The following is a 26,852-nucleotide window of genomic DNA, read 5'->3' as shown; positions in this document are numbered from 1 at the left end:
TCATTTTAGAGGAGGGAGGAAGGGCAGAAAGAGAGGGAGAGCAAATCTCAAATAGACTTCACACCAACCACGGAGCCCGATGTGGGGCTTGATCCCAGGACCATGAGATCATAACCTGAGCTGAAATCAAGAGTCAGACACTTAACCGACTGAGCTACCCAGGTGCCCCTCCTAAGATTTATTTCTTGTGCACTTTGCATATAAATATATAAAGTTGGTATCACCTTTGCTTTTGCCTCAAGTATCTTTTTCATTCCAGGATCCAGGCTGAAGGAGTCCCCATCTGGGACATGTCATTCTTGTGGCTGGAAGAAAAGATCTCTTAGAAGACAATCTAAGCTTGCAGTGGCTCTTTTAAGTTCCTGCTCAGCTGGGGCCATATACCTTTCCCATTTACATTCCATTGGCCAGAGCAAATCTCACGGCCAAGCATAGCGTTGGTGTCTTCCAAGAGAGACACTGCATTTTACAAGGCAATTGATTGGCATGTGTCATTCTCTTACAGAAAAGGAGGGGAGATAATACAATATAGCATTAGTATAATTTTAGATAAGGTCAGTGGTATTTTTTTCTATCATGCCCTGTTCCTCTGATGCTTCTCTGAAAAGCCCTTTCCCGGATCCTCTCACACATTCCTCCATCACCCCTGTGTTTTTTTGTTTGTTTGTTTTGGTTTTTTTTGCCAAGTAGACCCAGGAAACCTCCCCAGCTTCTCTGCCGAGCCTTTTGTGGCATCTTTATGAGATAGTGCCTGCATGATTTCTTTAGTTAAAACTGACAAGAAATTGTATAGCCTCTGGAGCTGTCTGTTGTGATAAAGAATAGTTCTGCTCTGAGCTGGGTGGGCTCCATATTTGCTGATTATATCCATTATTTTTGTTTTATTCCTGGTGATTACTTTGAAGTTTTAAATAAATCAGATAATTACTGCTTATATCTATTTGATATATGTTGAGAACCCTTACAAACCTTACTTCTTTTTTTAAAATTTTTTATAAACATATAATGTATTATTAGCCCCAGGGGTATAGGTCTGTGAATCGCCAGGTTTACATACTTCACAGCACTCACCATAGCACATAACCTCCCCAATGTCCATAACCCAACCATCCTCTCCCTACCACCACCCCCATCCCGCGGCCACCCTCAGTTTGTTTTGTGACATTAAGAGTCTCTTAAGGACAAACCTTACTCTTACTGTCTTATGTTTCTTTATAGCACACATACCAATTCTTACCTCTGTCATCTCGTAGGATACTCACAAAAATCCTGATGGTGCCACTGTTACCGTGATTCCCATTTTACGGGCTGGGAAAAGTTAAGCAACTTATTCATGAGCAAAGGCTAGTGAGCTCTATAGCTGTATTCAAGGCAGGTTATGTAACAACGGATGCTCTTTGTTACTGATAAAGAAATACACTGTTTTAAGCATACCTGGAAGAATGGACAATGTAGTACAGCAAATATTTTGTAAAAAAGTTTTAGATGAAGATCGTTGTTTCGCAGATAGAATTCATCTTAAAATTAAGCAACAAGGTCTTTGTTTTGAGTGATCTCATAACTAAATTTCAGTTTACATACAACTTTCCCCAGGAAAGCAATCGTTATATAGATTAGGCAATATGGTTATGGAGCGCAACACTCAGTGAAGCAGATTTCCCCATTGCAGTAAATGGCATCCCCTCCATACTCCCACTCAGAGTGGTCTGTCCAGTCTTCTTTCTCTCCACCTCCTTGCCCTCCTCCAACCACTACTGCTCTCAACCAGAATGTGGCGGTTGCCCCCTAAATAGCCCTCCATACCTTTTCTTGCCTCCTCCAAGCTTTCCAGCAGACTAAGACTAGTGGTATTTCCAAAATGTAATTCTGAATTTGCCTGACTTCTCTCTCCCCACCCAGATTCCTTACTACAGCTACAGGGCTCCCGTGTGATGTTACCCTGCCACTGCCTGCCTCCTCTCATGGTGTTCTCTCCCTCACTCTGCGTCTTTAATCTCCTTCTCTCTTTTTCTCCCTGGCTTCCTACTCTAGTCTATTAGCACTCCCTTCTCAGATCCCACCTCCTCAGCAAAGCCGGCCATGACCCCTAGACTACAATAACTCGTTCTGTTTCAGTCGACCGCAGCCATAAACTCACCTCCATACCCCCACCATCACGAAGACCTGTAGCTTTTCCATTTTAGATATCGCTGGAAGCTGACTGACATACATTGGACCTTACGGCTGCTCATTTTCACAGATGTCTAAGAAGATCATGTTTGTTGTGGAAGTCCCCACTCACTCACACCGGCCTACAAGGAAATACTCAGGGGTTGAGGAGAAAGCAACCAAGTTCAAACAGGCCTCAAAGCAACCATATTTAAGACAACCAGAGCAACTGTGTTTCAAACATAATACGCCTCATGTTTTAGACTGTAACTGGCTCCCTGTGATAACTGCTAAAATGAATCAAAGTGCCCCCAAGTGTGACTGCCTTTTGTGCAGTGGCCTGACCAGTGGAAGCAGTTTGGAATCTAAGTGATCGGATCGCTAAGGATTGGTCTGTGCTCCACACTTGTTGCCGTTGTGTGTTGTGGCATTGGGTCCCCAGACTTCTTGAGTGTGCTACAAGACAGGTTGAATTAAACTCAGAGGTCCTGTCGTAGGCACCTCTCCGTAATACAACAAAATGCCTAAGTTCTGTGTTTTTGAGGTCAGGTGTCAGCATGGCAGGGCGGCTTGTGGTACGCTGCTCCATCAGCCAGGCAGCTGCCTCTCGAGAGATGCTGGTAATGTGCTGTGCCCACAGACTTTGATGAAGTCAGGTCTGGGTTTGCTCTCCAGGTAACAGCCCGGGTTTAATTTGAGCCAGATCTCAGGAGACAGTTTGGAGAGGGTGGGTCACACACCTGTGGCTGTCCTTTGGGGGTGCACTTTGCCTCTTGCTCTTCTTTCACTCAACTAATAGCTGAGTTTAATATTTTTTCCCGGAAAATTGTTTCAAGGAGGCTGTTTTCCTTGCCTTCTTGGAACTCATAGAATGAGAATAGGGGTCCAAAAATATCTTGGTTGAGAATTAGAAGATTTTAGGATATCTCCCTCTCTGTTTGGGGGCCTGGCAGTAGGCCTCCTCTTCACTGTAAATAAATAGACGTTTCATCTATTTTTGTCTTCCCTTCTTTGTTCTTTTCCTAGGAATGGCCTTTTCTTCATTTTCAGGCTATTGAAGTCTTCTAAGGCTCATTCAGAGTTTCATCTTATAGGAAACTTCCTAGATTTCCCCCAGTCAGAATTAATTATTTCGTGAAATTTTACTTTGTACGTTCATTTAGACTTGTGACATCCTATGTTCTTTTTAAAGTTTTTGTTTACCTACTTTTCTCCACCGGATATTCCAGTTTTTAAAAAGATTTTATTTAAATTCAATTTAATTAACATATACTGTATTATTAGTTTCAGGAGTACAGTTTTGTGATTCATCAGTTTCATGTAACACCTGGTGCTCATTACACCACGTGCCCTCCTTAATGCCCATCACCCAGTTACCCCCATTCCCCCACCTACCTCCCCTCCAGTAGCCATCAGTTTCTTCCTTACAGATCAGGGTCTCTTATGGTTTGCCTCCCTCTCTGTTTTTATCTTATTTTATTTTCCTTCCCCTTCCATATGTTCATCATTTTTTTTCTTTTTTCTTAAATTCTACATAGAAATTATATGGTACTTGTCTTTCTCTGACTTATTTTGTTTACCATAATATACTGTAGTTCCATCTGCATCATTCCAAATAGCAGGAGTTAATTCTTTTTGATGGCTGGGTAATATTCCATTGTGCATGCATATGTACATATGTGTGTATATATATAAAACTATGTGTATATGTGGTATACATACCACATCTTCTTTATCCATTCATCCAACCATGGACATCTGGGCTCTTTCCATAGTTTGGCTATTGTGGACATTGCTGCTATAAACATTGGGGTGCATGTACCCCTTCAAATCACTACTTTGATATCTTTTGGATAAATACCTAGTAGTGCAATTGCTAGATTGTAGGGTAGTTCTATTTTTGAGGTTTTGAGGAGACTCCATACAATTTTCCAGAGTGGCTGCACCAGTTTGCATTCCTACCAACAGTGTAAGAGGGTTCCCCTTTTTCCACATCCTTGCCAACACCTGCTGTTTCCTGAGTTGTTAATTTTGGCCATTCTGACCCATATCAGGTGGTACCTCATTGTCATTTTGATTTGCATTTCTCTGATGATTTTTTTCGTGTGTCTGTTAGCCATTTATGTTTTCTTTGGAGAAATGTCTGTTCATGCCTTTGCCCATTTCTTGACTGTATTTTTTGTTTTTTGGGTGTTGAGTTTTTTAAGTTCTTCATAGATTTTGGATACTAGCCCTTTATCTGATAAGATATTTGCAGATATCTTCTCCCATTCCATAGGTTGCCTTTTAGTTTTGTTGGTTGTTTCCCTTGGTGTGCAGAAGCTTTTTATCTTGATGAAGACCCAATAGTTCATTTTTGCTTTTTTCCCCCTTGTCTCTGGAGATGAGTCTAGTAGGAAGCCGCTGTGGCTGAGGTCAAAAAGGTTACTACTTGTGTTTTCCTCTAGGATTTTTTATGGATGCCTGTGTCATACTTAGGTCTTTCATCCATTTTGGATTTATTTTTGTGTATGGTGTAAGAAAGTGCTCTAGTTTCATTCTTCTGCATGTGGCTGTCCAGTTTTCCCAACACCATTTGTTGAAGAGACTGTCTTTTTTCCATTGGGTGTTCTTTCCTGCTTTGTCAAAGATGAGTTGACCGTAGAGTTTAGGGTCCATTTCTGGGTTCCCTATTCTGTTCCATTGATCTATGTATCTGTTTTTGTGCCAGTACCATACTGTCTTGATGATTACAGCTTTGTAATACAGCTTGAAGTCTGGATTTGCGATGCCAGTTTTGGTTTTCTTTTTCAACATTCCTTTGGCTCTTTGGGGTCTTTTCTGGTTCCATACAAATTTTAGGATTGTTTTTTCCAGCTCTGTGAAAAATGCTGGTGTTAGTTTGATAGGGATTGCATTGAGTGTGTAGACTGCTTTGGGACACATAGGCAATTTTATAATATTTGTTCTTGAACAAATCAAGATGTACATAGAATGTTTTTCCATTTCTTTGTGTCTTCCTCAATTTCTCTGAAAGTGTTCTATAGTTTTCTGATTGCAAATCTTTTACCTCTTTGGTTAGGTTTATTTCTAGGTATCTTATGGTTTTTGGTGCCCAGATTTTCCAATGTTTGAGAATAAGACTGAAACTTAGTCAAATTCATGCTGCCCCCAATGTCCAGTATGAAGCTCCACCCAGTAGGAGGGCTGTAATTTGCTGAATGAATTTGAATTTTTAAGGCTTGTTCTTTCATAAGAAGGACATTGAAGAATTATAATATTCTCCATAAACAAATGGACACTCAAAAAGGACTGCTCTGATGTTCTTTTATCTGTCTTTCCATGAATTTGCAATTTCCTTACCACTTCAGGGCAAAACACTGAGTTTCCAAGAATAACTATTTTTCCTTCGGAGGAGTTCAGGAAAAACCAGCCGTTCCACTGGACCTAGTTATCTTGTGCAGTGTACTCAGTATAAGATTATGTGATAAGAGTAAGAAGCTAGGCTTCCTTTTAGGTGGGGCTGGCGTATTTCCTGTTTGGAGGCTAAATCTTCTGAAATCAGAATTAATTTTCTAAAACATACGACTTTGAATTGAGCCCCAGAGACATGTTTTTTCTGTTTGTAGTCTTTTCCTTCCCTTTTAATAATAGAAGACATTATAAAAATTCTCACTTCGCTATCTTCCTATTCTTAACTTTTCTTGGGGGGAATCCAGTTAGAAAATACTAACTGTGGAGTCTCTTTATCAAATTCTTCATAGAAAAAGTGATCTGAGCCAACACCACAGCAGCCAGCATCTGTTGTCTCTGCAAGGAGACCACAGCAGTAATTATGAACGGGGTAAGTTGCTTAAAAAATAAATTGATCAATTTAAAAAATTAAGTGTGGAGAATAAAAAGGCACCTGAGGACTTTTTACAGTTTTTGTGGTACAATCAGCTGTAGCCAAGAGAGCTGCTTTATAATGTGAATATTCTTAGCTTCAGCCCCACATTTTCTTCAGAATTGACTATCATAATCCTTTTCATTACTCTAAAAGAGTCTGATGACTCTTTTCCCAGAGTGAAGTCTCCCTCCCAACTCTCCTGTTAATAGTTTGGGACCTAATGTGACAGTAGTACTTGGATCCTGGGTAGACTAAGAAAATAAAATAACTTAAGAAGACTTTTTATATACCTATTTATTCTTCCTCTTTATTCCCCTTAAAATGAAAATACTGAGACTTTCTATTTTACATTTGTGAAAGAAGATAGCAGTGCAATTAGTAGGAGGACCATGATCCTTGGATTCAACACCTAGTAGTTGTATAAATGGACTTCTCTGCATATCAATATCCTCCTAATAACTACTTTGCAATTTCTCTGGCCATTTGTATAAACAATAGATATTCAAGTATAGCTATTATTGCTATTATCATCCATTATCCTGACCTACAGAAATACACAGGTTCCTTGGAAAGTATACATTTTTGGAGAGTGATCAGGGATGGCTATTATTATACTTTAATTTTTTCTTTTTTGGTTTCTTTTGCTTCATTCCGTATATGCATATGTGCATGTATTTATGATTATGAATGTGTGTGTGTGTGAGAGAGAGAGAAAGAGAGAGAGAGAGAGAGATTTTCACATAATGTGTGTCAGGCACTATTTCAAGCATTTTGATAGTATTAATGAATAACACAGATAGAAGATTCTGCCTGCTCATGGAGCTTACATGATTATAGTAGGTATAGCTGGAAGCTGGTAAATTCTGTGGAAAAGTGAAGCAAGGGAAGAGGGAGAGGGATTTGGGAGTGGGCTGCACTTATAGATAGGGAGGTCAGGGTAGGCCTTAGTGTAAATATGACACTGGATTTGTGTTCTTAGGGGTTTTTGTGTACTATCTTTGAGAATGGAGAATGGGGAGAAGGGAGATAAGAGCACAGAAAAGAGGAGCCTGTTGATTTGTAGGAGAACTTGAGTATTTCCTTTGTGTCACACGTGTCCAACACAAACTAGTATAGATGAGCGAAGCCTTCCAGGTGCTCTCATTTTATTTTATTCAGTTTGAGCAAAAATCTTCTTTAAATGCTTTTTCTACATACCCTGAAAGATGGATACTGAACGCAGTCCACTTGGTCTGTGATGCTGCTGGAGGTCATCACCATGACTCTCGCGTCTGTTGTTGAACTGTCATGAAGCAAGGTCCTCAGGGCCAACAGAGTTGCTTTTGGCTCTTTGCCTACGTAATGGCTGAGTCTGTAGTGGTTGTGAGTTCTTCATCGTAGCTACTACACACATATGGCTATTCAAATTAAAATAAGTGACATTAAAAATTCAGTTTCTTAGTCACATTAATCACATTCTAAGTGCCCGAGAGCCGTATGTGACTAATGGCTACTGCGTTAACACAGAGAGAGAACATTTCCAGCACTGCAGAAAGTTCTGTCAGCATTTGTTATTTTACATGTTCCTATCTCTGACATTGTTTTTTTCTGGTACTATCAGCTTCCAACTGTATCTCTTCCTTTTGATTTGTTGTTTCTCATGGTTTATAGGTTTAAATACTAGATTTAGAATTTTGTGTGAAGTAAGGGTAGAGAGTCTCTCAGAGAGAGCAGAGGAGTTTTCTTATATTCAAGTCCTTGAGTTTTCATACTTAGAATTTATATTCCTATTCTGACTGCCCCAAGGCCTTTTTCGCTTGGTTATTGTTATGCAGCTGTGCTCTGGATGGTAAGAGAATCAGACTGCTGAGTTATTATGAGAGAAGTGCTATCAAACTTTAAAGGTAAAATTGTACTTTTATGGAAATGTTTTAGACCCAGTCAGTGGTACCCTACTTGGAGCAATGCTATTCAAGGAGTGTTTATTGACTGACTGCCTATGCATATGCCAAGCACTGTGTTAGGCCCAGGGGATGCTAGCAAAAATGAACATAGCTCCAGTCCCTGAGATCACAGTTTACATGGTGGAGAGAGTCATAAATAGGCCGAGTTTCAATTGCCCAGTGCCCAGGTAGGCCCAGGATGCTCTGAAAGCCCAGAGGAGGATGGTTCATAAGCCAGGCTTCCCTGGGGTTGGTAGGGAGGGAAATGAGACAGGAGATCAGAGGCCAGGGGATGCCTCCTAAAGAAGAGATTCTTAAATGGCGTCCTGAAGGATAAATGGGTGTTAGTCACATGATGGAGTTGGGAGAATGAGATCAACAAGACGTGATGTACGGTAGTGTGAACAAAGATGCTGAGGAGTGAACTGGCATGGTGAGAATGGGAGCTTTTAAGTGTATTTTTGATGGAATTTGTAAGAAAAGGGAGATTGTCTTTGTAGAGAGAGACAGGCTTTGAATGGTGTGTTGAAGTGAAGGTTTTCAGCAGAGCCGGAGAGGGGCAGGACAGGGGTAGTGACCGAGGCTGATCTGACTTTAGTTCAGGTTAGTTCAGGCAGCTTTGTGGAGGTGAAGTTTGGGGGTCTGGGCTGGAGGCTGGGACACCAGTGGTGTTGGGTGGGTGAAAGAGAGAGAGCCATAGCAAGCTCTCAGTCCAGAGGTAATGAGGGTCTGGTGTGAGAGAGTGGAACAGAGGACCTAGGTTCAATCAATGTTTAAGGCCTAAAATTATGAGCATTTGAGGATTAATTAGATGTGGGGACTGAAGGAGAGAGGAGTCAAAGATAACTCTAAGTTTTCAGGACACCAGTTAATTGAACTTTTCTTCTATGTTTACAGCCTAGGTTTTGACCTACAGCTTCTACTAGTGATTTGCATTGGTAACAGTGGTGTCTAGGATGGGTTTTGGCTGTCCAGGACACCATCACACTGTCATTTGTTAAAAGAACTTAAAGCACAGACCATAGTGAAGTACCACCCTCCTATGACTTTAATTCTGCAGCAACCTATGAAAGTTTATAGAAATTCGGCTTTATTTCTAGTGGCTCCAATCCAGATGCCAAAATTACCCCATTGCTGGGACAGCCCTTGGGTGGACCATTGAATCTGTTACTCATTATGAACAACTGAAAACCATCAACAAAATTCTTGTATTATGCCAACAGTAACACTAGTCAAGTATTAAGGAGGGTTTTGGAAAGTTATGAATCTCAAAATCCGTCTAGCTGAACTCTTATTTGTATGTTTATACATATTTATTTATCATGTGGAAAAGCTAGTGGCTTCCTTTTAATAATTGTGCATTACTTTTTTTTCAGATTATAAATTGAATTCTGAGTTTTGACTGTTGGTGGAGACAAGCTTATAGATCTGCAGTCAGTCACTTTAAAGTAAAAGTACAAATTGAGTCCAGATAGGGGAACCAGAAGTAGGAGTGGAGCCAGCCCAAAGGGTCCATTACAATGGGGCCTATATCGAAAGCAAGAATTCTCACATACCTGCAGTATATTTTAAAAGGGTTTTCCAAGTAACAGTTAATATTTTATTTATTTATTTATTTATTTATTTATTTATTTATTTATTTTTTTAACAGTTAATATTTTAATGCCATCTGCTAATCTTCCAGGAAAACCTAGTTCTCTCTTTTGCAAGATTAAGGAAGCATGCCAAATACATGTTGATACTTCTGTTTTTACCGATGTATTTCATGACTGCATGACTAAAGCCACAAAACAGTAGGCAGCAGCTAGTTTCTTTTCATAGTTTTATTTAGTCACTGCACTTGGCCTTTGATGCTGACTATCTTCTCCTTGTCACTCAAACTGCTCCATCAAATTACATCTTTACTAGTCTGGCGGTTTTGAATGACTTCTTGGAGGCTGTGAAACGCTGCTCCCTAATCGGGAAGATCTGGGCGAGTCTTATAGGAGGAAAGATGGCACATCTCTTCCAAGTGAAACAACAGCATTATGGGACAATTACATAACATCTTCAGAAGTTTTATCTGGAGACTAGCATTGTGTTTGGTGATGAACAAGTACTGTAAGTCGAGAAGCATGAGAAGTTTTCATATTCTTTAAGAATATGGGATAAAGGAGGAAAGAAAGCAAGCTGACTTTTTGTAGTTCCTGGTGGAGGTTACATTAATTATTTGTCAAAAGTTGGATTTTTGAAGATTCTTGGCTTCTAAGAACATTTGTCATGTACTGCCATTCTTTGTATGCTGTCCGTGAAGACTGTTTAACAACATTATCAAAATAACTTTATAAAAAGATAAGTATGTGTTTCATTAATCCCAGTGGGAGCTTTGTAAAGTGCATTTTCTTTATAAGTAATTAGTGTCATTCTGTGAAACTCATGACTTCTTAGGGTGGGAAAGAAGGGGTAAAAAACTATCTTTTCAAGCAATTTGTGATTTAGTACCAGCTGGTCAAGTGAGTTGAAAAACCTTCTGAGTCACATGTCCTATTATTTTGAATGCCTCTCTCTCCCTTGGGAAACTGACTAACCTCTGCAGTCTCTCTCCCATGGCAAATCACTCTAAAACTTTGATCTCCTCAAACCAGTTTGTCAGATGTAGCAGACAAAGCATGTGTGACTTTTCTGTGCCAATTCAACCTGGCCGGTCGGAAACTGTAAGTTAAGTCTGTATGACTTTTATTTCTAGGTATTACGGCAGAAGTTCTGGTGGTGACCTCTTTCGAGGAACTGCAGAGAAGGGCCCCAGAAGCAAGAGGCAAGATAGTTGTTTATAATCAACCTTACGTCAACTACTCGAAGACAGTGCAGTACCGGGTCCAGGGGGCAGTGGAAGCTGCTAAAGTGGGAGCTTTGGCGTCCCTGATTCGCTCAGTGGCTTCCTTCTCCATCTACAGGTTGGTCATGGTGTTCAATTGAAATTCTTTAAAAAACCAGGATTGTCCATGAAAGAGGAGCCCTTATGAAATAAAAACAAACCATTCAAATGAAAATACTGATTGTTTATGGAATTTTTCCCCATTCCATATTCGGTCATTTGTTTGTAACATCTTCTTTGGCCTTTTTAGGATTCCAAGCATTATTTGTACATTCTTTTAGAAAGCTTTCCACATCCTTGATGACCCCATAACATTCCTTATGTAACCAATATGTTATGTATTTTCATTGGAGGGAGAACTGAATTCACGTCTGTGTTTCATCAAAGACTCCTCATGACTTCAGAGGAAGCCAGGCCTTTTCCCATTGTTGCTAGAGAAGTGAAATAAAAATAAAGTGGGTAACATGATGGGAGTTGTCTGTGGTATAGTGGAAAGAGAGGAGGAAGCAGAGGATCTTGGATATAGACCTGGTTCTGCTCCCAAACAAGCATGTGGCCTTGGAAATGTTCTTAAACTCCTTGGGTCTCGGCATTCTCTTCTGTGAATCAGCGATGATGAAGAATTTAAATTTACAATGTCACTTTGAGAATAAATGAGAGGAACTTATGAAAGATACTTGGTTTTCTGCAAAGGTCTATATAATGTTTTGTGGTATTCAAGGGCAACATAAGTTTTGTCTTTTTCTTTGTAATTGTGGTTGAGGTAACTGCAAAGTGCTTTATTGACTCTCAGTCTTAGGATAAAATTTAGCATTGCAGTAGGTAAAAGTTCTAAGACTTGACCTATAGACATTTGGCCTAGTTTAATAGCTACATATGGTAGTGTCACACATTAAGGGTGAAGTATTTGATGGATATAAACATGGATAAAAGAAGTACCCTCCTTCTGGCCATAGTCTGTTCTCCCAAAGATAGAAAAAGAAAACAAGGCATGCAGAAACAATTGCAAATGGGGTTTATTTGGGTTTCAGGATCAGATTAGTATCTGTTGTAAAGGAGGGTTTATTTATTCTACACAGTTTTTGTTTGGAGCTGGAGACACAGCTGCTTGACCTTAATTAGCACCCTGAACCCTTGAAAATAATATAACTGAGGAGACATCAGCAAATAGGAAACCAAGTCAGAAGGGAGTTGTCCAAAAGCACAAAGAAAAAAGGAAAGGGACATTTTTCTTTTATGGGGATAAGATATCTTCCAGGGAGGAAGGTGGGACATGTTAAAACCATTTTAAAAAGTTTTATAAGAGAGGAACTAGTTCCACTGATGTCATAGTGCTAAAATAACGTTCTTTGTAAGACTAAAGGTTTGGGGACTAATGAAATAATCATTGGACCATATTCTTTTGAATGGTTAATCTTCCCGGAAGGGAAGTCCTAAACTGACTAGTTTCCTTCCCAGAATACCTCAATTGCCGCTTAGAGTAACATACTCCTCAGCAAGCTGTGGCCATTCACTATGATTTCACTGGTCATGAGATCTAAATTATGGAGTTAGTCTGTTGCTTTGTGAAATTGGGTAATTGCCAAAAATATTTATTTAAGGACTACTACTCATAAGACTAATAAACTCCCAAATGACTTAGTGTACTGCCAGGGCTAATTGACTTTTTTTTTTTTTTCTGTTATAATGGAAGATATCTGGGAACCAAGGCTATAACCTAAGAGCCCCAGAAAAATTTTGCCCAGCATAGGTTGTAGACATCTATTGTTAGCCTCTAACGTTTGGGGTCAACAACTTATAGTTGTATATTAAAAAGACATCTTTCTTTTTCTTCATATTTCTAGATCTAGACTGATTATAGTTTTTCCTTGATTTTATAGCTAACCATATTTCACTGGACTCTTGACTTCTATAACTTCGTATTTTTTACATTTATAAATACATAGTAACATTGCCCTTTACACAGTACTTTAGAATCTTTCACATATGTCATCTTACTTGTTCTGACAACTTAGTGAACCAAGCAGAAGGGGCATTATTATTCCCATTTTACAGACAGAGGAATAAAAGTTCAGACAATTCAGCATAATGCCATGTTTAAATCCTATATCCTGAAAAATAAAACCAAAATGAAACAAACTCTGCCTCTTTGTCCACTTCTAGCTAATTGTTCCACAGAGCTAATTTTCCTTAAAGAGTATTTTATGTTTCTGTCTCCATTTCTTCATCCATCATTCACTCTACAGACCATTTTTTAAAAATTTTTTTAAATTTTATTTTATTTTTTTTTCAGTGTTCCAAAATTCATTGTTTATGCACCACACCCAGTGCTCCATGGAATACTCTACAGACCATTTTAATCTGGCTTTGCCAGTATTGAAATGGAACCTGTTAAGGTTACAAATAGCAGCCCAACTTGTCAAATATAATGGACCTTTTCCAGGCCATCATCTTACTTCCCCTCTCTGAAGCATTTGACACTGCTGGCTGCTTCCTAAATACCTCTTCTCTTTGGCTTCTGTCACTTCTTTCTTATATTCTCTTTCTTGCTCTCACCCCTTCCCATTCTCCCACTTTCCCTCTTCCTTTTCCATTCACCTGGCTTCTCACTCTGAACATTCTACTCAAGCAGTCCCGTCATGCTTGTGACTTCAGCCACCATCTCCACTGCGACACCTTCCAAACCCACCTCTCTTTCCCATACTGCTGCCTGAGCCCTAGGCCCTTATATCTCAATACCTCCTGATACATCTTTCAGATGTTCCACAGCTATCTACACTGCACTTTTCTTCAAAACAGAACTCATCTTTTTACCTCTTTATCCTGCATTTCCTACCTCAGGGAAGAGAGTATCATCTATTCTGCCTCCTAAGTTAGAAGGTTCTTGAGTACTTTTTCCCTCTTCCTGTATCCATCGTTTCTGGTAATTACTATGTCTCCTGGGCTCTGCTCTTAGTCATTTCAACAAACACGTATTGAGTAGCTCCAGTTCACTCTAGTAGTCAGGAGTCACTAACACTTTCCCGATGTACCACGTTTCCTCAAGACTCCATGACTTTGCATATGCTTTCCCCTTGCAGCCTTCTGTCATCTTCCTCACTGTCTCATGCTGCCCTTCAAGATTCGTCTTAAGTGTTTCTTCTTCCGAGGAGCCCTCTCTGATACCTAGCTCCGGCTCAGGCGAGCACGTCTTTCTTCTCACACCATACCTTGCATACTCTATATCATAATGTCTTGGAGTAGTTGTGGTTCCTGGTGTGGTAGGGGACACTGACTCTTGTAACAACTTCAAGTCTCAGTCCCTTAACACAACAGTTAAGCAGTTGGTTGACTGCTCACATAATGGTTCCAAGAAGGTGTTCAGCAGGTGGTCTTCTGCTCTTTCCCATCTTGTGACACCATAACCTCTAAGATCTCAGAGTTCTCTTTCGCGTCCAGCTGGCAAGTAAGAAGATAGAGAAAGTCAGTAATCAAATTGGAGGTTTTCCATGTCCAGGTCTGAACACAGTGTACTTTATTTACTTCTACTCAAATTTCACTGCCCAGAATGAAGTTATGTGGAGGCTGGGAAATTTGGTCTGTCCTTATGCCCTCAGAGGAAGTAAACTGTTCAGTCCATCCTAATCACCTCACTCTACTCTAAGTTCCAGACAAACATGAAAAAGAATATATATATATAATATAATATATAATATAATATATATATTTAATGGTGTAATTAATATATTTAATATATACTACATATGAAATATATTTGATATATACTATATTATAAAATACTAAATACTAGTACATTATAAAATACTAAATATATTTAATATATATTACATATATATATATATATATAAATAAAATACCTCTCTATCTCCATCGTCTAGTGTGTTTGTTACGTAATAGTCACTCAGGAACTGTTCTGTTGAAGGAATGAACTTGTTTGAAATTGTATGGTCAGTGGCGGCAAGGCTTTTTTTTTTTTTTTTTAAAGACTTTACCTATTTATTTGACAGAGAAATCACAAGTAGGCAGAGCAGCAGGCAGAGAGAGAGGGGGAAGCAGGCTCCCCGCTGAGCAGAGAACCTGATGTGGGTCTCAATCCCAGGACCCTGAGATCATGACCTGAGTTTAAGGCAGAGGCTTAACCTACTGAGCCACCCAGGCACCCTGGGGCTAAGGCTTTTAATAACAAACAAGGTGACCAGATTCTAGGTGCTCTCTGTCCAAACTGTATTGCCTTTGTATAATAAGTTAAAAACAATGTGATTTTTAGAGCACTTTGCTTTGTATTTAAGGAAAATATCGAGGTGCCCTAAATTGCCAGAGTATATCTCTTTTCTGCCCCAACATCTGTGAACAATGATGTCTTGAATTGCTGATTGAATCAAACCGCTCCCTTCTTTCTGACATTTTACCCATAGTCCTATGGGAGTGGTGGTGATACAGGATTCCGTTTAGGAGTCGCATAGAGATCAGCAACAGTAGGGAGCAGAATAGAAATTGTAATTAGTTTCTGCTCGGCTTCAAAATCAGAGAATCCCCTAAAGGGTAGAAAATGTTTGACTTGACACTTGCCTGTGCAGTTAACCATATATGTCACCCATTTGGGAAGTATAATAGTCACATGGTTACATGACGAATGATTTAAGAAACATTTGTAAAACGTCCATTACTTGTTGCCTTCAATACCTCTAGGCCCATTGCTATCTTTTCTCTGTATTGCCATTATTAGTATTCTTGTGCTCAAATTTACTTCAAAGAGAAGATTTTTTTTTCCTTTATTAATGCTTTTATAGTGACTTTTCTTTTGTTCACCATTAAGTATCAACTGGGACTCTCATTAGATCTTTTTTAGTTTTTCTATATGTAAAATACCTTTTGCCTTTGTCATAGGAGGATATTTTAAGGATAAATGTAATAATATAATTATTATTTTAAGTTCTGGAGAGGAACCATTTGTCTTACATTATTTCTCAAATTAATTAGTTTTTTTAGTAAATATTTATTGAGAGCTAACCAGTGCTCAGAAGTTGCAAGCTGTAGGGTTATTAAAATGAGTTAGACATGTTTTTGTTCCTCAGAAATATTCTGTCTGGCTAGAAGAGAGGAGGCTAAGATTAAAATATAAAACTAATGTAATCTCTTTTTGTATTTAGTGCCAAATAAGTGATGGGGGAAAGGAATGAAGGAAAGAAATGAACATTTATTTAGCATCTACTATGTACTATGCATCTCTGATGGCTTGAATAGTTTGTTTCAATTAATTCTTTATTCAATCCAATGGAGGCAGATAATTGGTATCTCTTTTACTGAAAGACAAACAGGTTCAGAATGCTTAAATAATCAAGTTACACAGCTAATGAAAGAACTAGGATTCATAATTAGAGTCTCTGGTTCTAAATTCTATGCACTTTGGATTGCACCAAGCAACCTATGCTTTGGAATCTAAAAGGGATAGCAGAAATCTGATTAGGGCTAGCTACATAGTGGATTTTGAGTATACTCAATGAAGAAGTTGAACTTGAACAATAGAAGAGGGGTGTAAAGACATTCTGTACATGATCAAGGTGAGAATGCATGAGCCAACAGGTTTCATAGGAGATCAGGGAGATGTAATTTTGGGGTGAATGCGACGAGATCAGGTTATGAAGAATCCAGAGTACCAGACTGGGAAGTTTTGAGTTTTATGTAGAGGAAATGGGGAATCATTGAATGTGGTAGAGTTGAGGGGTGATATTTTAGAGCACTGTTTCCGTAAAGGTGGTCTCTGGAACACCATCGGCACCCTTACCTGGGAGCTTGTTGCTATGCAAATTATCAGGCCTCTCCTGAGACCCATTAAATTAAAAAAGCCTGGTGGTGGGGCTTGTGGTTTAACTAGCCCTCCAGGTGCTTCTGACGTATGTTAAAATTTGGGAACTAATGTTTCAGAAAGATCAGTCTGGTAACTAGGTAGCCTGCTGTGAGAAGGAAAGACAGGAGAGTGCCCTACTAATGCAGATGTGAAATAAGGAGGGCATCCGTGTTGGCAGTGGGAATGGAAAGTGAGAGACAGCAAAGAGGGATAGTGTGAAAAAGTGATCAGAACTTGGCTGTGTTTGAAGTGGGCAGGAGGAAGCATTGAAGTTTACTGTAAGGCAAGGATCAAAAACCGTGGGATGAGTCTGCATTCAGTTCAGCCCGACATTTAAAAATCATGAGAGTTACATAGAAACAGGAATTTGTGGTTTTTAGAGAAAACCCAGATCTGGCAACATCTAGTATATTCCATAAGGCAGGCCAGCAGATTGGATAAGACACCAAGTCCATTTAGTTGGTGGGATGTACCCTTTCCAGTCTGTGGAAGTTTCTTGGTTTCCCTCCACCCAGCTTGGTGACCAGAGAATGATAAGAAGTGTCCAGGGTCAGGAGGGGGAGCTGACTGCAGGCAACACGAGCAGCTTGGTTTTTAGATATTTTGAGTTTGAGGCCGCTGTGAGAAGTTCCATTAACCTGGTTTTTATAGTTTTTAAGAAAAAAAAAAAGAGGTAACAGGTAAACATTTCCATTTCTCTGTTATCTACCTTTTGGCTCACCCAAGGCGATTTAAAATTCTGGGCTGCCTTCCTTGCAGTGCGGCGGGCCTTGGGACTCCTGCCTCCTGCCTTCTCAACATATGAGCTCAAGAATGCAAAGTAATTTTTATATTAGCTCAAGTAAAATACTATTCAGAAGGTAACTCCACTGAGGCCAAACTGTCTGTTGTACTCCCATTGCCAAATACACATTTTCTTTCCTAGTTATGTTCTCCATTGCCCCAGATAATTGAACACAGGCTAAGTTTTAATCAGCTAAGGAAGCAAAAAGCTCTCCCTCCGCTTCACTGTGAAAATTGCATCACCTCGCTGGGTAAGAATGCATGGAGGTGGCAATGATTGTTGATTGAACTTGCTTTGTAAATTTCTCCTGCTTTATGTTTTATATCACTTGTTAATAGAGGATAGTGAAGAGAAGGAGGAAGAGCATCAATCCAGTTTGAGGATGACTAAGATCTGATTAAACATTCAGCTGGAGAGAGACGAGTGAATCCAGGTGATGTTTATGGAGTGTCGGAGAGGGCGAATGTTCTACCATCTGGTGAGAGAGCCGTGAAAAGGTCTATAAATCAATCCCTATAATGATACTTAATTAATACAGAGTCGATAAATGACATAATTGAAGCGCTGGTTGGGCTACATCATAGAGTTAAATAGCTTCAAAGAGGCCTCTGATTAAAGCCATTACAATTTATAAAACATTCTTCATCTTAAGAAAGCATCTTGATGAGATTTAACAGGAACATTTTTGTAATCAGAGGACCAGCTTAAAACATTCAGAGCAGAGGTGAAATGTCTTAAGAGGTCTGTTTTGGATGATTTTTGAAAACCAGTTATTCCCAGAGAGCAAAAAATAAGCTTGCCCCACCCCTCCACCTCCTGTTGCTTTTTTAATGGGAGAAAATTAATGCTGCTACTTCACACTTAGACCATCTTGGATTTTTGATGTCCTGGTGGTTTGGTTCTTTGGTGTGACCTTAGCATAATTAGCTATGAAGCTTGATTTAAATTGTTTTGAAATATCCTTGCAATTTGGGGGGCATATGTGTCTGCTGGGGAATTAAAAAATAAGGAAGATACTACCGTGACTCAAAACCCAGCAACTGGGCCAGCCATTAGTAGGTTCTTTTCCTGCCTTACGTTGTTTTTGCTTAATTCACTCTGAGGCTCATAACAGATGCACAGTAATCAAGCAGAATGCCAGTTCTCATCATTTATGCAGGTGGAGGGCCACTGTGCTCCCGCGGGGGGAAACCAGAGAAGACCCACACTGAATGCAGCATTTTTTTTTCCTTCTCATCATCCCTTTCTTTCCCCTCTCTCTGATTTTGAAAGGCAGATTCTTTTTAGAAGGCCTTTGTTAGAAATTCCAAAATGTTCTTTAATCACCGAAATCTTATTGCTTCAGGTTAGGGTGACAGCCGTACTCCCTCAAAGTGGATAGAGTCGGGCCCTGACTCCCGAGCCTCACCCCCCACTTCTGGAGTCTTTGTTAGCCATTTGCCAGATGTTGTGACCTTGGCAGACTGTGTAAACTCCATGCCTCAGTTTCACCTGCAAGGTGGTGGAGATAATGGTACCTTCTTCCTGGTGTTTTGTGAGGTTTTAAATGAGATGTTGGTATTGCCTAACACAGTTTTATGTATACGTAAAGTGCTACTGTTATATAGTCTTGTCCAGTAATGACTGGATATACTTATTAATGGAAGGAGGAAGGAGGGGAGGAAAGTGTGGAGTGGCAGGAGGAGGGAGAGAGGAAGGAAAGGGAAGGAAGAGAGGAGAAGAAGAGAAAAAAGTAATTTATTTGGTATCACTGTTCTCATTGCAGCCCTCTGCGACCCTAGCTCCGTGTTGTCATCTCGATCTCTGCCTGTTTAGTTTGTCCAGACTCTGGGGGATGTGTTTGCCAGTCTGTTTCTCTCTCTGGCTCGGCAGTTCTCCTGGGGACATGCGGTGTGTCTTCTTCATCTCTGTGTCCCCAGGGCCGTGCTCAAGGCCTGGCACACAGTAGTGCTGCAGTGAATGAATAAAGAGGCAGGGGCAGCCTATCCAGTTAGCTAACCTGTGAATTCAAGGTGTCACCATTTCACATTCATAGAAGTTGAATAATACTGTGGATGAGGTGACTAACCTTTTGAATTGCTACTTATCAAAAATAGAATCTCCGGAATCTGGGAGCAGACTATATAGTTATGTAAATGTTGGTAAAGTATTGCAAACTGCACATTACTATAGTGCTTTGTGAGGCTGCTGTAATTAATGGTCTGTTTGCATTCCTAGTACTGACTGTCATTTTTCATCTGCTTATAACCTTGATACAAAAATGTGTTCTTGGCTGGTGTTTTGCATTCATAATTTTAAAATGTATATAAATGTTCACCTTCTATTTTCCAGCTTTCTGATTATTGAAAGCACAAGCTTAAGAATCACATCACCGTGGCATGTTTTTCTGAATCTCGGGTGGTAAAAAGAAATTAATGCATTTTGAATTCAGGTTTCAGGATTATGACAATGTTGTTTGCTTATGCAGTTCCCTTTGAAAAAATGTCTAGTGTAGGATATGAACCAGAAGATTCCTGAGTAGCCTCTATAGTCAGTCTTTCACTGTTGCCGGTGCCTTTGTTCCCTCTCTCTCATGAATGCTAAAGGCGACTCTTAAACTCTTCTTGCGTCCACATGACCTGTTGGCTTCTTTAGCCTTCTGGAGAAAGCGCCAACCAGAAAGTACTACAGGGAAACCTTGGAGGCTAACAGATCTGACAGTATATACCGTGGGGTTTGGAATCAGACAGACCTGGATTCAGGTGCAGGTTTGGCCACGGAGAGGTTGTGTGGCCGACCTCTTGCACACTGCTTGGCCACTGTGAGCCTGCTTCCTCATCTGTGATGTAGGGAGAATACTGTTTACCTCTAGAGCTGTTGACAGAATGAAATGAGATCAAGCACTAGACATGGGACCTCATACCTGGGAAGCACTCAGTGAATTATAATTGACATTTTGATCATGGTCACTGTTGTCATTGTCATCATTAGGTCATGATTGGACAGAGCAGGTAGCTTGATAGGAACTAACTTATTTTAGAAAACAGAACTCCCGAACTCGCCACAGTGTGGGCTCCAGAGACCTTCGTTCTGATTATCTCCTGATTTCAGGAACTACTCTTGTCTCCTTCAGTCTTTGGCTTAAAACTCTGCTCTTTGTCTTTGCTCCGCACTCTGGCCTCACATTGAATGCTTGAAATTATTCTTGCATGTAAGTGTTAAAGCTGTGGTGACTCAGACCAGTGATTGGTGTGGCCTGCTGATGGAGAAGCAGCAAGTTTCTATTTTAAATGCTATCCAAGCTATTTTCCACCTCAGGGCCTTTGCACTCATTGACCCCCTTTGTCTGGAATTCTGTAGCTTTTTCTATGGCTGTCTTCCTTTCAATTTTTAGTTCTCTACTGATAGGTTTTTTGTTTTTTGGGTTTTTTTCCCCCCTGAAAAGCCTTTCCTGACCATCCCAAGTAGAGTAGCATTTTCCCTCAAATTCTCTTACCTAGTACCTCTTCTGTCTGCTCAGAATCCCAATAACATTTGGTAACTTCTGTCTGTCTACCTATTACTTGTTTAGGATGTTTCTCCCCATGAGAATATAAATTCCACGAGGACTGGACTACATCCTTCTCCTACACCATTATATTCTCAGTACATAGGAGATTGCCTGGCACACGACAAGTACTCACGAGATATATGTGAAAGAATAACAATTTTAAAAAATCATCTAAGATCAAAAGAATCTTGGTTGGTTCTCTAACCAAGCAGAAATAAATAAATACTGAATCATGTCTGTTTTCTGAAGCCACATTCTAAAGTATCTCTAAAATATCACAGATTTTTTTCCCCAACTTTTTTTTTTTTTGGAAAAATATCAATCTATGGTAAAAATTGAAAGAATATTAAATGACTCATAAACTCTTTATAAGAGATTGCCTAACTTTTTCCAGAGAGGTGGTACCGTTTTACATTCCCACTAGCCCTGTGTGAAAGTGCAGGCTTCTCCACATTCTCACCAAAATTTGGTGTTGTCAGTCTGTTTAATTTTAGCTATTCTGGTGGGTATGTGCTGGTACCTCATTGAAATGTTGATTTTCATTTCCCTTATGACTAATGATGTGGAGCAGTCTTTCACGTGCCTATTGGTCATTTCTGAATCCTCCTCTGTGAAAAGTCTGCTCCTGTCTTTTGCCCTTCTTGTGACTGGATTGTTTCTATTTTTTTATTTTTTTTAGATTTTATTTATTTATTAAAGAGAGAGAGAAGGCGCATATATGAGCTAGGGGGAAGGGAAAGGGAGAAGGAGAGGCAGACTCCCCGCTGAATAGGGAACCCCAATGTGGGGCTCCATCCCAGGACCCTGAGATCATGACCTGAGCCGAAGGCAGATGCTTAACCAACTGAGCCACCCAGGCATCCCAACTGGATTATTGTTAAATTATTGAAGAGTGGGACTTTTTCATTTATTCTAGATACAAGTGCATTGTCAGGTGTATGTTTTGCTAGTACTTTCTCCCAGTTGATGTCTTGCCTTTTCCTAGTTTTTGTTGTTGTTTTGTTTTTTGGCTTAGCACTGACTTTTGATGAATAAACATTTTAAAATTGATGAATTCGAATTCATCAGTTTCTTTCTGTGTTCACTTATAAGCCCTTTATCAACATTCATTATTTAATATTTTGCCACATTTAGTCTCTTTCTCCTTTTCTGAATCCTATGAAAGTGAGTTAGGTATAGCCATGAGGATGCCTCACCCAGAAACACATTACCATGTTTTTCAGGAAAAGAAGAACCTTCTCTAACATAATGCAGTATTGTCACTGTCATCAGACCTATGAAATTTACATTGTTACATAATGCAAAGTTTATCCATATGCAGATTGCCCCAGTTGTTCCTCGTTCCAGTAATGTCCTTGCTTCCCCCCCCCCACCCCAATTTCAGAATCCAATCAAGGACATCCTTAACATTTAGTTGTTTTGTAACTTTAGTCTCCTTTAGTCTGAACTGTTACCTAGCCTTTTTAATACTTGATGACACTGACATTTTTGAAGGATACAGGCAGCTGTTTTGCACAATGTCTCTCAGTTTGGGATTGTTATTTCCTCATTATTAGATTCAGATTAAATATTTTTGGCAAGAATTCTATATGGATAATGTTGTGTCCCTGCTATTGCATCACATAAGGGTGCAAATAATGTCAGTTTTCTTTATTAGTGAGCCTGAGTGTGATCACTTGTTTAAGGCAGTATCTCTGGATTTCTTCATTGGAAAGATACTTTTCACATTTGTAGGGGAAATACCTTGTAATTATGGTGAGATGCTTTGAGATTTCAGGAATCTTAAGTCCCCCAATAAAATTTCACCCAATGAAAATTTAGCATATGTTAAGGATCCTTGTCTGAATCAGTCGTTACATTGCTGGTGGGAGATGTTTTTCTAATTCAGTGATTCCGCTCACATTTATTAACTGGCCTACTTTTGTAAAGAGGATCTTTAACCTTTTTCCTCTTCTAACTGTTTCTGAGTATCACTCCATGGATTTTTAAAATTGTATTATTAAAATTCATTACAGTCATTATTCTTTTTGACAAAGCATCAAAAATTTCAAAGTGCTTAATACATGTGAAAGTTAGTATTTTACAATAAGCTCAAATATTTTAAGCACTGGAAGGAATTCACCTTTTATATCCAGGGGAACCCAGACTATCTCAGATAAGTCAACTAATTAGCAGGGTGTAATCAATACCATTTCCTCTGAACTTTCTCATTAGCAGCATGCGCTTTGGAGTAATAACTCCTGAAGTTATTTTTAGAGTTTACCATTACCAGTGTATACCGTATGCAAATGAAGATCTTTTGCCCCATACATAATTGCTGTTAATTGTTAAAATAAATGAACAAAAATCTTAAATCCAGCAATTACTTCTGATTTTCTCTAGATTTTTTTTTTTTTTTCCTTTTTTGCTCTGCCGAGCTGATGTTGAAGAGTGTGTTTTCAAAGAGCCCTTTCCAGGAGAAATAAGTGTCTCAGTGTGGGTTTGCAGAGGCCTGTAAAGATGCTTCTTTGGGAGGAGGTTACCTAATGGTGGAGAACAGAAAACTCTAAGTTATCTATCCACTCCACCTCACCCACGTTACCAGTGGTTGTGAAAGGGTAACCAGCCTTGACTAGCGGCAGGTCAATGGTGATCCTTTAAAAGCTGAATGAATGCCCGTTGCCACCCTGGTTGCTACTCCATAAATTAGATATTTCACATCTAGGAGAAGAATTTAATTTTTAGCATTTTCCAATTTTATTCATTCAATAAGTATTTATTAAGTGTCTTACTTATTTTGGGCCAGGGAAGGACCCAAGTTTTGCAGGACTAGGCTCTTACGTAATTTGGGGGCCTCTTTAAGAATACAGAGGGGCAAATAAAAATTTTGATATAAAATCAACATTTACTTAGAATAACAAAAATTGTAACAAATTACAAATTAAAGAAAGCTGCCAAATAATACAAACATTACAAAATTCAGAAAAATGTCATAATGTTTTTATTAAATAACTCCGTCAAGCTTCTGTATTTTTTCTGTTTTTTTGCTTGCCTTTTTATATGACGATGCTTTTGTGTTACATTTTCCAGAGAGAAAATAAAAAGAGAATTCAGTCTTTCTTCCAGCACAGTGGAGAGAAATGTAGTTTTTATTATTGATAGTTTGGGAAAGATTATTTCAGGTTTATAGCTTTTTATTGGTAATACCGTATACATTTTTAGGATTGTGTCAGATTTTGGAAAACTGCTGTTAAGTTTCTTTCATGTATGAGTAGTAAGATTTCAGGACATTATACTTTCTTGTATTTCTTGTCGACAATGAGTTGACGACATTTGAACGAGTTTGGTGTCTATTTCCTCTTTAGTGGCATCTTATAACTTTCTGTTATCTTTGTATTTGTCAGTATTTTGTGTCAAATCAATAAGAAATTTCAGTCTTTTTTCGGGGTGATTTACTCTTTACTATTTGTATTCCTAAATAATCTAAGAGGCTGTTCATCATGAAAAAGTACATTGCTCTCTCTCAGTAAATCGTGGTTTTTGTATGTCTTTTGTCTGGTGTTGACAGACTTGCTTAGGACAGATATGTTATATATGCTAACGTGAGCCCCGAATTGTTGACACATATAGATCAGGTGACTTCATACATAAGTGCACTCACTGTTTGTGGTACAACTCCAGGTCTGCCCCCCACAAACATAGAAATTCTGTTAAATTCCATTGTACGTGACTTCCTCAAAAAGGAGATAAAATATAAAATTAGAAGTTGTGACTATAATATATGCTGAATTATTAACTCTGTTCTTGACAGGAAGGAACTTCCTTTTTAAGTAAGCATGGATGAGGGGCTCCTGGGTGGCTCAGGGCCTGAAGCGTCTGCCTTTAGCTCAAATCCTGGGGTCCAGGATGGACCCCCCCATCAGGCTCCCTGCTCGGTGGGGAGTCTGTCCCTCTCCCCGTGTTCCTCCCCATCCCCTTTTGTGCTTCTCCGCCCCCTTTCAAATAAATAAAATACAATCTTAGGAAAGTAAGCATAGATGAAAATTGAATCATTCATTTGTAGTTTTACAATTTGATAATTGGAAGAGTTTCCCTAGGGACTAGCATCTGGGTCTCTACCACTGTCTCCCTACTTTCATTGCCAGCTGTTGCAGGATAGTTCTCAGCACAAGATGGCCTATGACACCAGTAGTCCCTGGAGCCATTTCAGGGTGGAAATGACAACTGTGAATTGCATAAATACAGCCCCATCAACCCAAACTAATACGACCCCAAATCAACTTCCTCTTGGCTGCATGCTCAGAATGCCTGTATCCACCCCGGTTTTGTCCGGTGTGATGGAAAGTATGACAGAAAGGAAGTCCGAGTGGATTATAAGAGTTGACACCTGTCAAGTGCATAGACCAGTGCTGGGCTCCTGGTAAGGTGTAGTTAACACCATCCTCCCCAACCTTGTCCTCACCACTATACACATTTTGGTGGACTTTTCAGGTTTTAGTGGTATGGCACTTGGAATTCTTATAAGCATCTTCTTCCTATTTCTGCTTCCTTTTCCTTTTAGAATCTAGATTTCAAAAATGTTATAGCTGTGCGAGCCCTTAGAGAACATCTGCTCCACCCCTTCATTGTACAGATGTGGAATTTGGGGCTGAGGTCACTCACCTAGTTAATGGCAGAACAAAGACACATGTCTTTTAACTCCTGCTACCACGTTTCCTTTCTCTCAAGTCCCCTAGGCAGATCTCTGTCAGACTACACCCAGCCTCCTGGGAATAAGGGTACATTGATTTAGGCATGCATTGATTTAATCTTTGTGGGGTTCCTCCTCCCACCCACTCCAATTGATGTTTTTAAGAGTTAGCCTACCCAGTGTGCTTCTGGAATGCCACATAGCGTTGCTCGTTCCGATAGGACTTTTAGCAACTGTACCATGAACATTCTCACACGAAATGGAAACTCACCTTATGAAGAGGTAAACTTTCCACAGGCTTTGTGTTTTCCTTTCCTGGTGGGGAAAGAGCCTACTTGTCAGCTGCCTGGCCTTCCCTGGTGCTTAGTTTTTAATCTCCAGGGAGGCGAGGCCGACAAAATGTCATCCCTTCTCCTGCTAAGGAAGGAAGCTGTGAAATAGATCTTCGCTGCTTACATGCCTCATGTTGCTTAGCACCAGCTGTATCCATAACACCACGGCGTATTTCAAATACTGCTCCACTGGAATATTTTTTGAAAGGAGTTCTGATGCTCAAGCATGCCCCAACTAGGTGTTGTGATATTATGCTGATTTTTAAAATCTTAATTGGAATAACTTCCCTGAGAAATTGAAGTGTATGGACATATGCTTATATACCGCCCATTACTGATGTGGATTTTCTGCTATAAATTCTAGGAGTCCCTTGATTCAGAGAGAAGAAAACAAAAGAGCTGACATATATTCAGCCACTTTTAAGTATTCGTGCTTGTATCTGTCATCTCAGTAGAACCTTAGCAAGAGTCTTGGGAAGCAGAGAGATTTAGACACATTTTATATTTGAGTAACTTGATCAAGATTATATCATAGGATATTTTGGAAAAGGTTTTTTTGCTTCTCTGTTGTCCAGTTTAAGAACTAATAGTCTTGATATAATTGAAGTAGTAATAAAGAAAAAAATACGTGGATAAGGGTTTTGTAAGATCATATTACTAAGGGTTGCAAAAGAGACCAAACATGTGTTCCAACTGAGACCAGGTTGGGAAAATAAAAGGTAGAAAACATCAAACAAATGTCCTAACACCCATAGTAATTGATATCAAAGAGGGCTGTGCAGTCTTGGGCCTTCCGCTTGGGAAGGTGGAATTTGAAAGACATCTTATTATGTTTCTGTGAGGCTCATTTGTTTCCTACCCTTCCATCTTGTCTCTTTCCTCCTCTTTATTCAGTCTC

At 39.5% G+C, this 26,852-nt stretch overlaps 1 protein-coding gene across 5 annotated transcripts in view; it reads left to right on the top strand.

Annotated features, from left to right (window-relative positions):
• Positions 1 to 26,852, top strand: part of CPQ (carboxypeptidase Q) — a 465,885-nt gene that overhangs the window by 151,896 nt on the left and 287,137 nt on the right. For all 5 annotated transcript variants that reach the window (XM_080803182.1, XM_080803179.1, XM_080803183.1 and 2 more), the window contains exon 3: positions 10,664 to 10,871. In XM_080803182.1, coding sequence (XP_080659308.1) covers positions 10,664 to 10,871 — 208 coding nt within the window. The remainder of the gene's footprint in view (positions 1 to 10,663; positions 10,872 to 26,852) is intronic.

The sequence above is a fragment of the Martes martes genome (assembly GCF_963455335.1).
Source record: "Martes martes genome assembly, chromosome: 4".
In the NCBI taxonomy this organism is placed as follows: domain Eukaryota; kingdom Metazoa; phylum Chordata; class Mammalia; order Carnivora; family Mustelidae; genus Martes; species Martes martes.
This window is presented reverse-complemented; position numbering and strand designations above follow the sequence as displayed.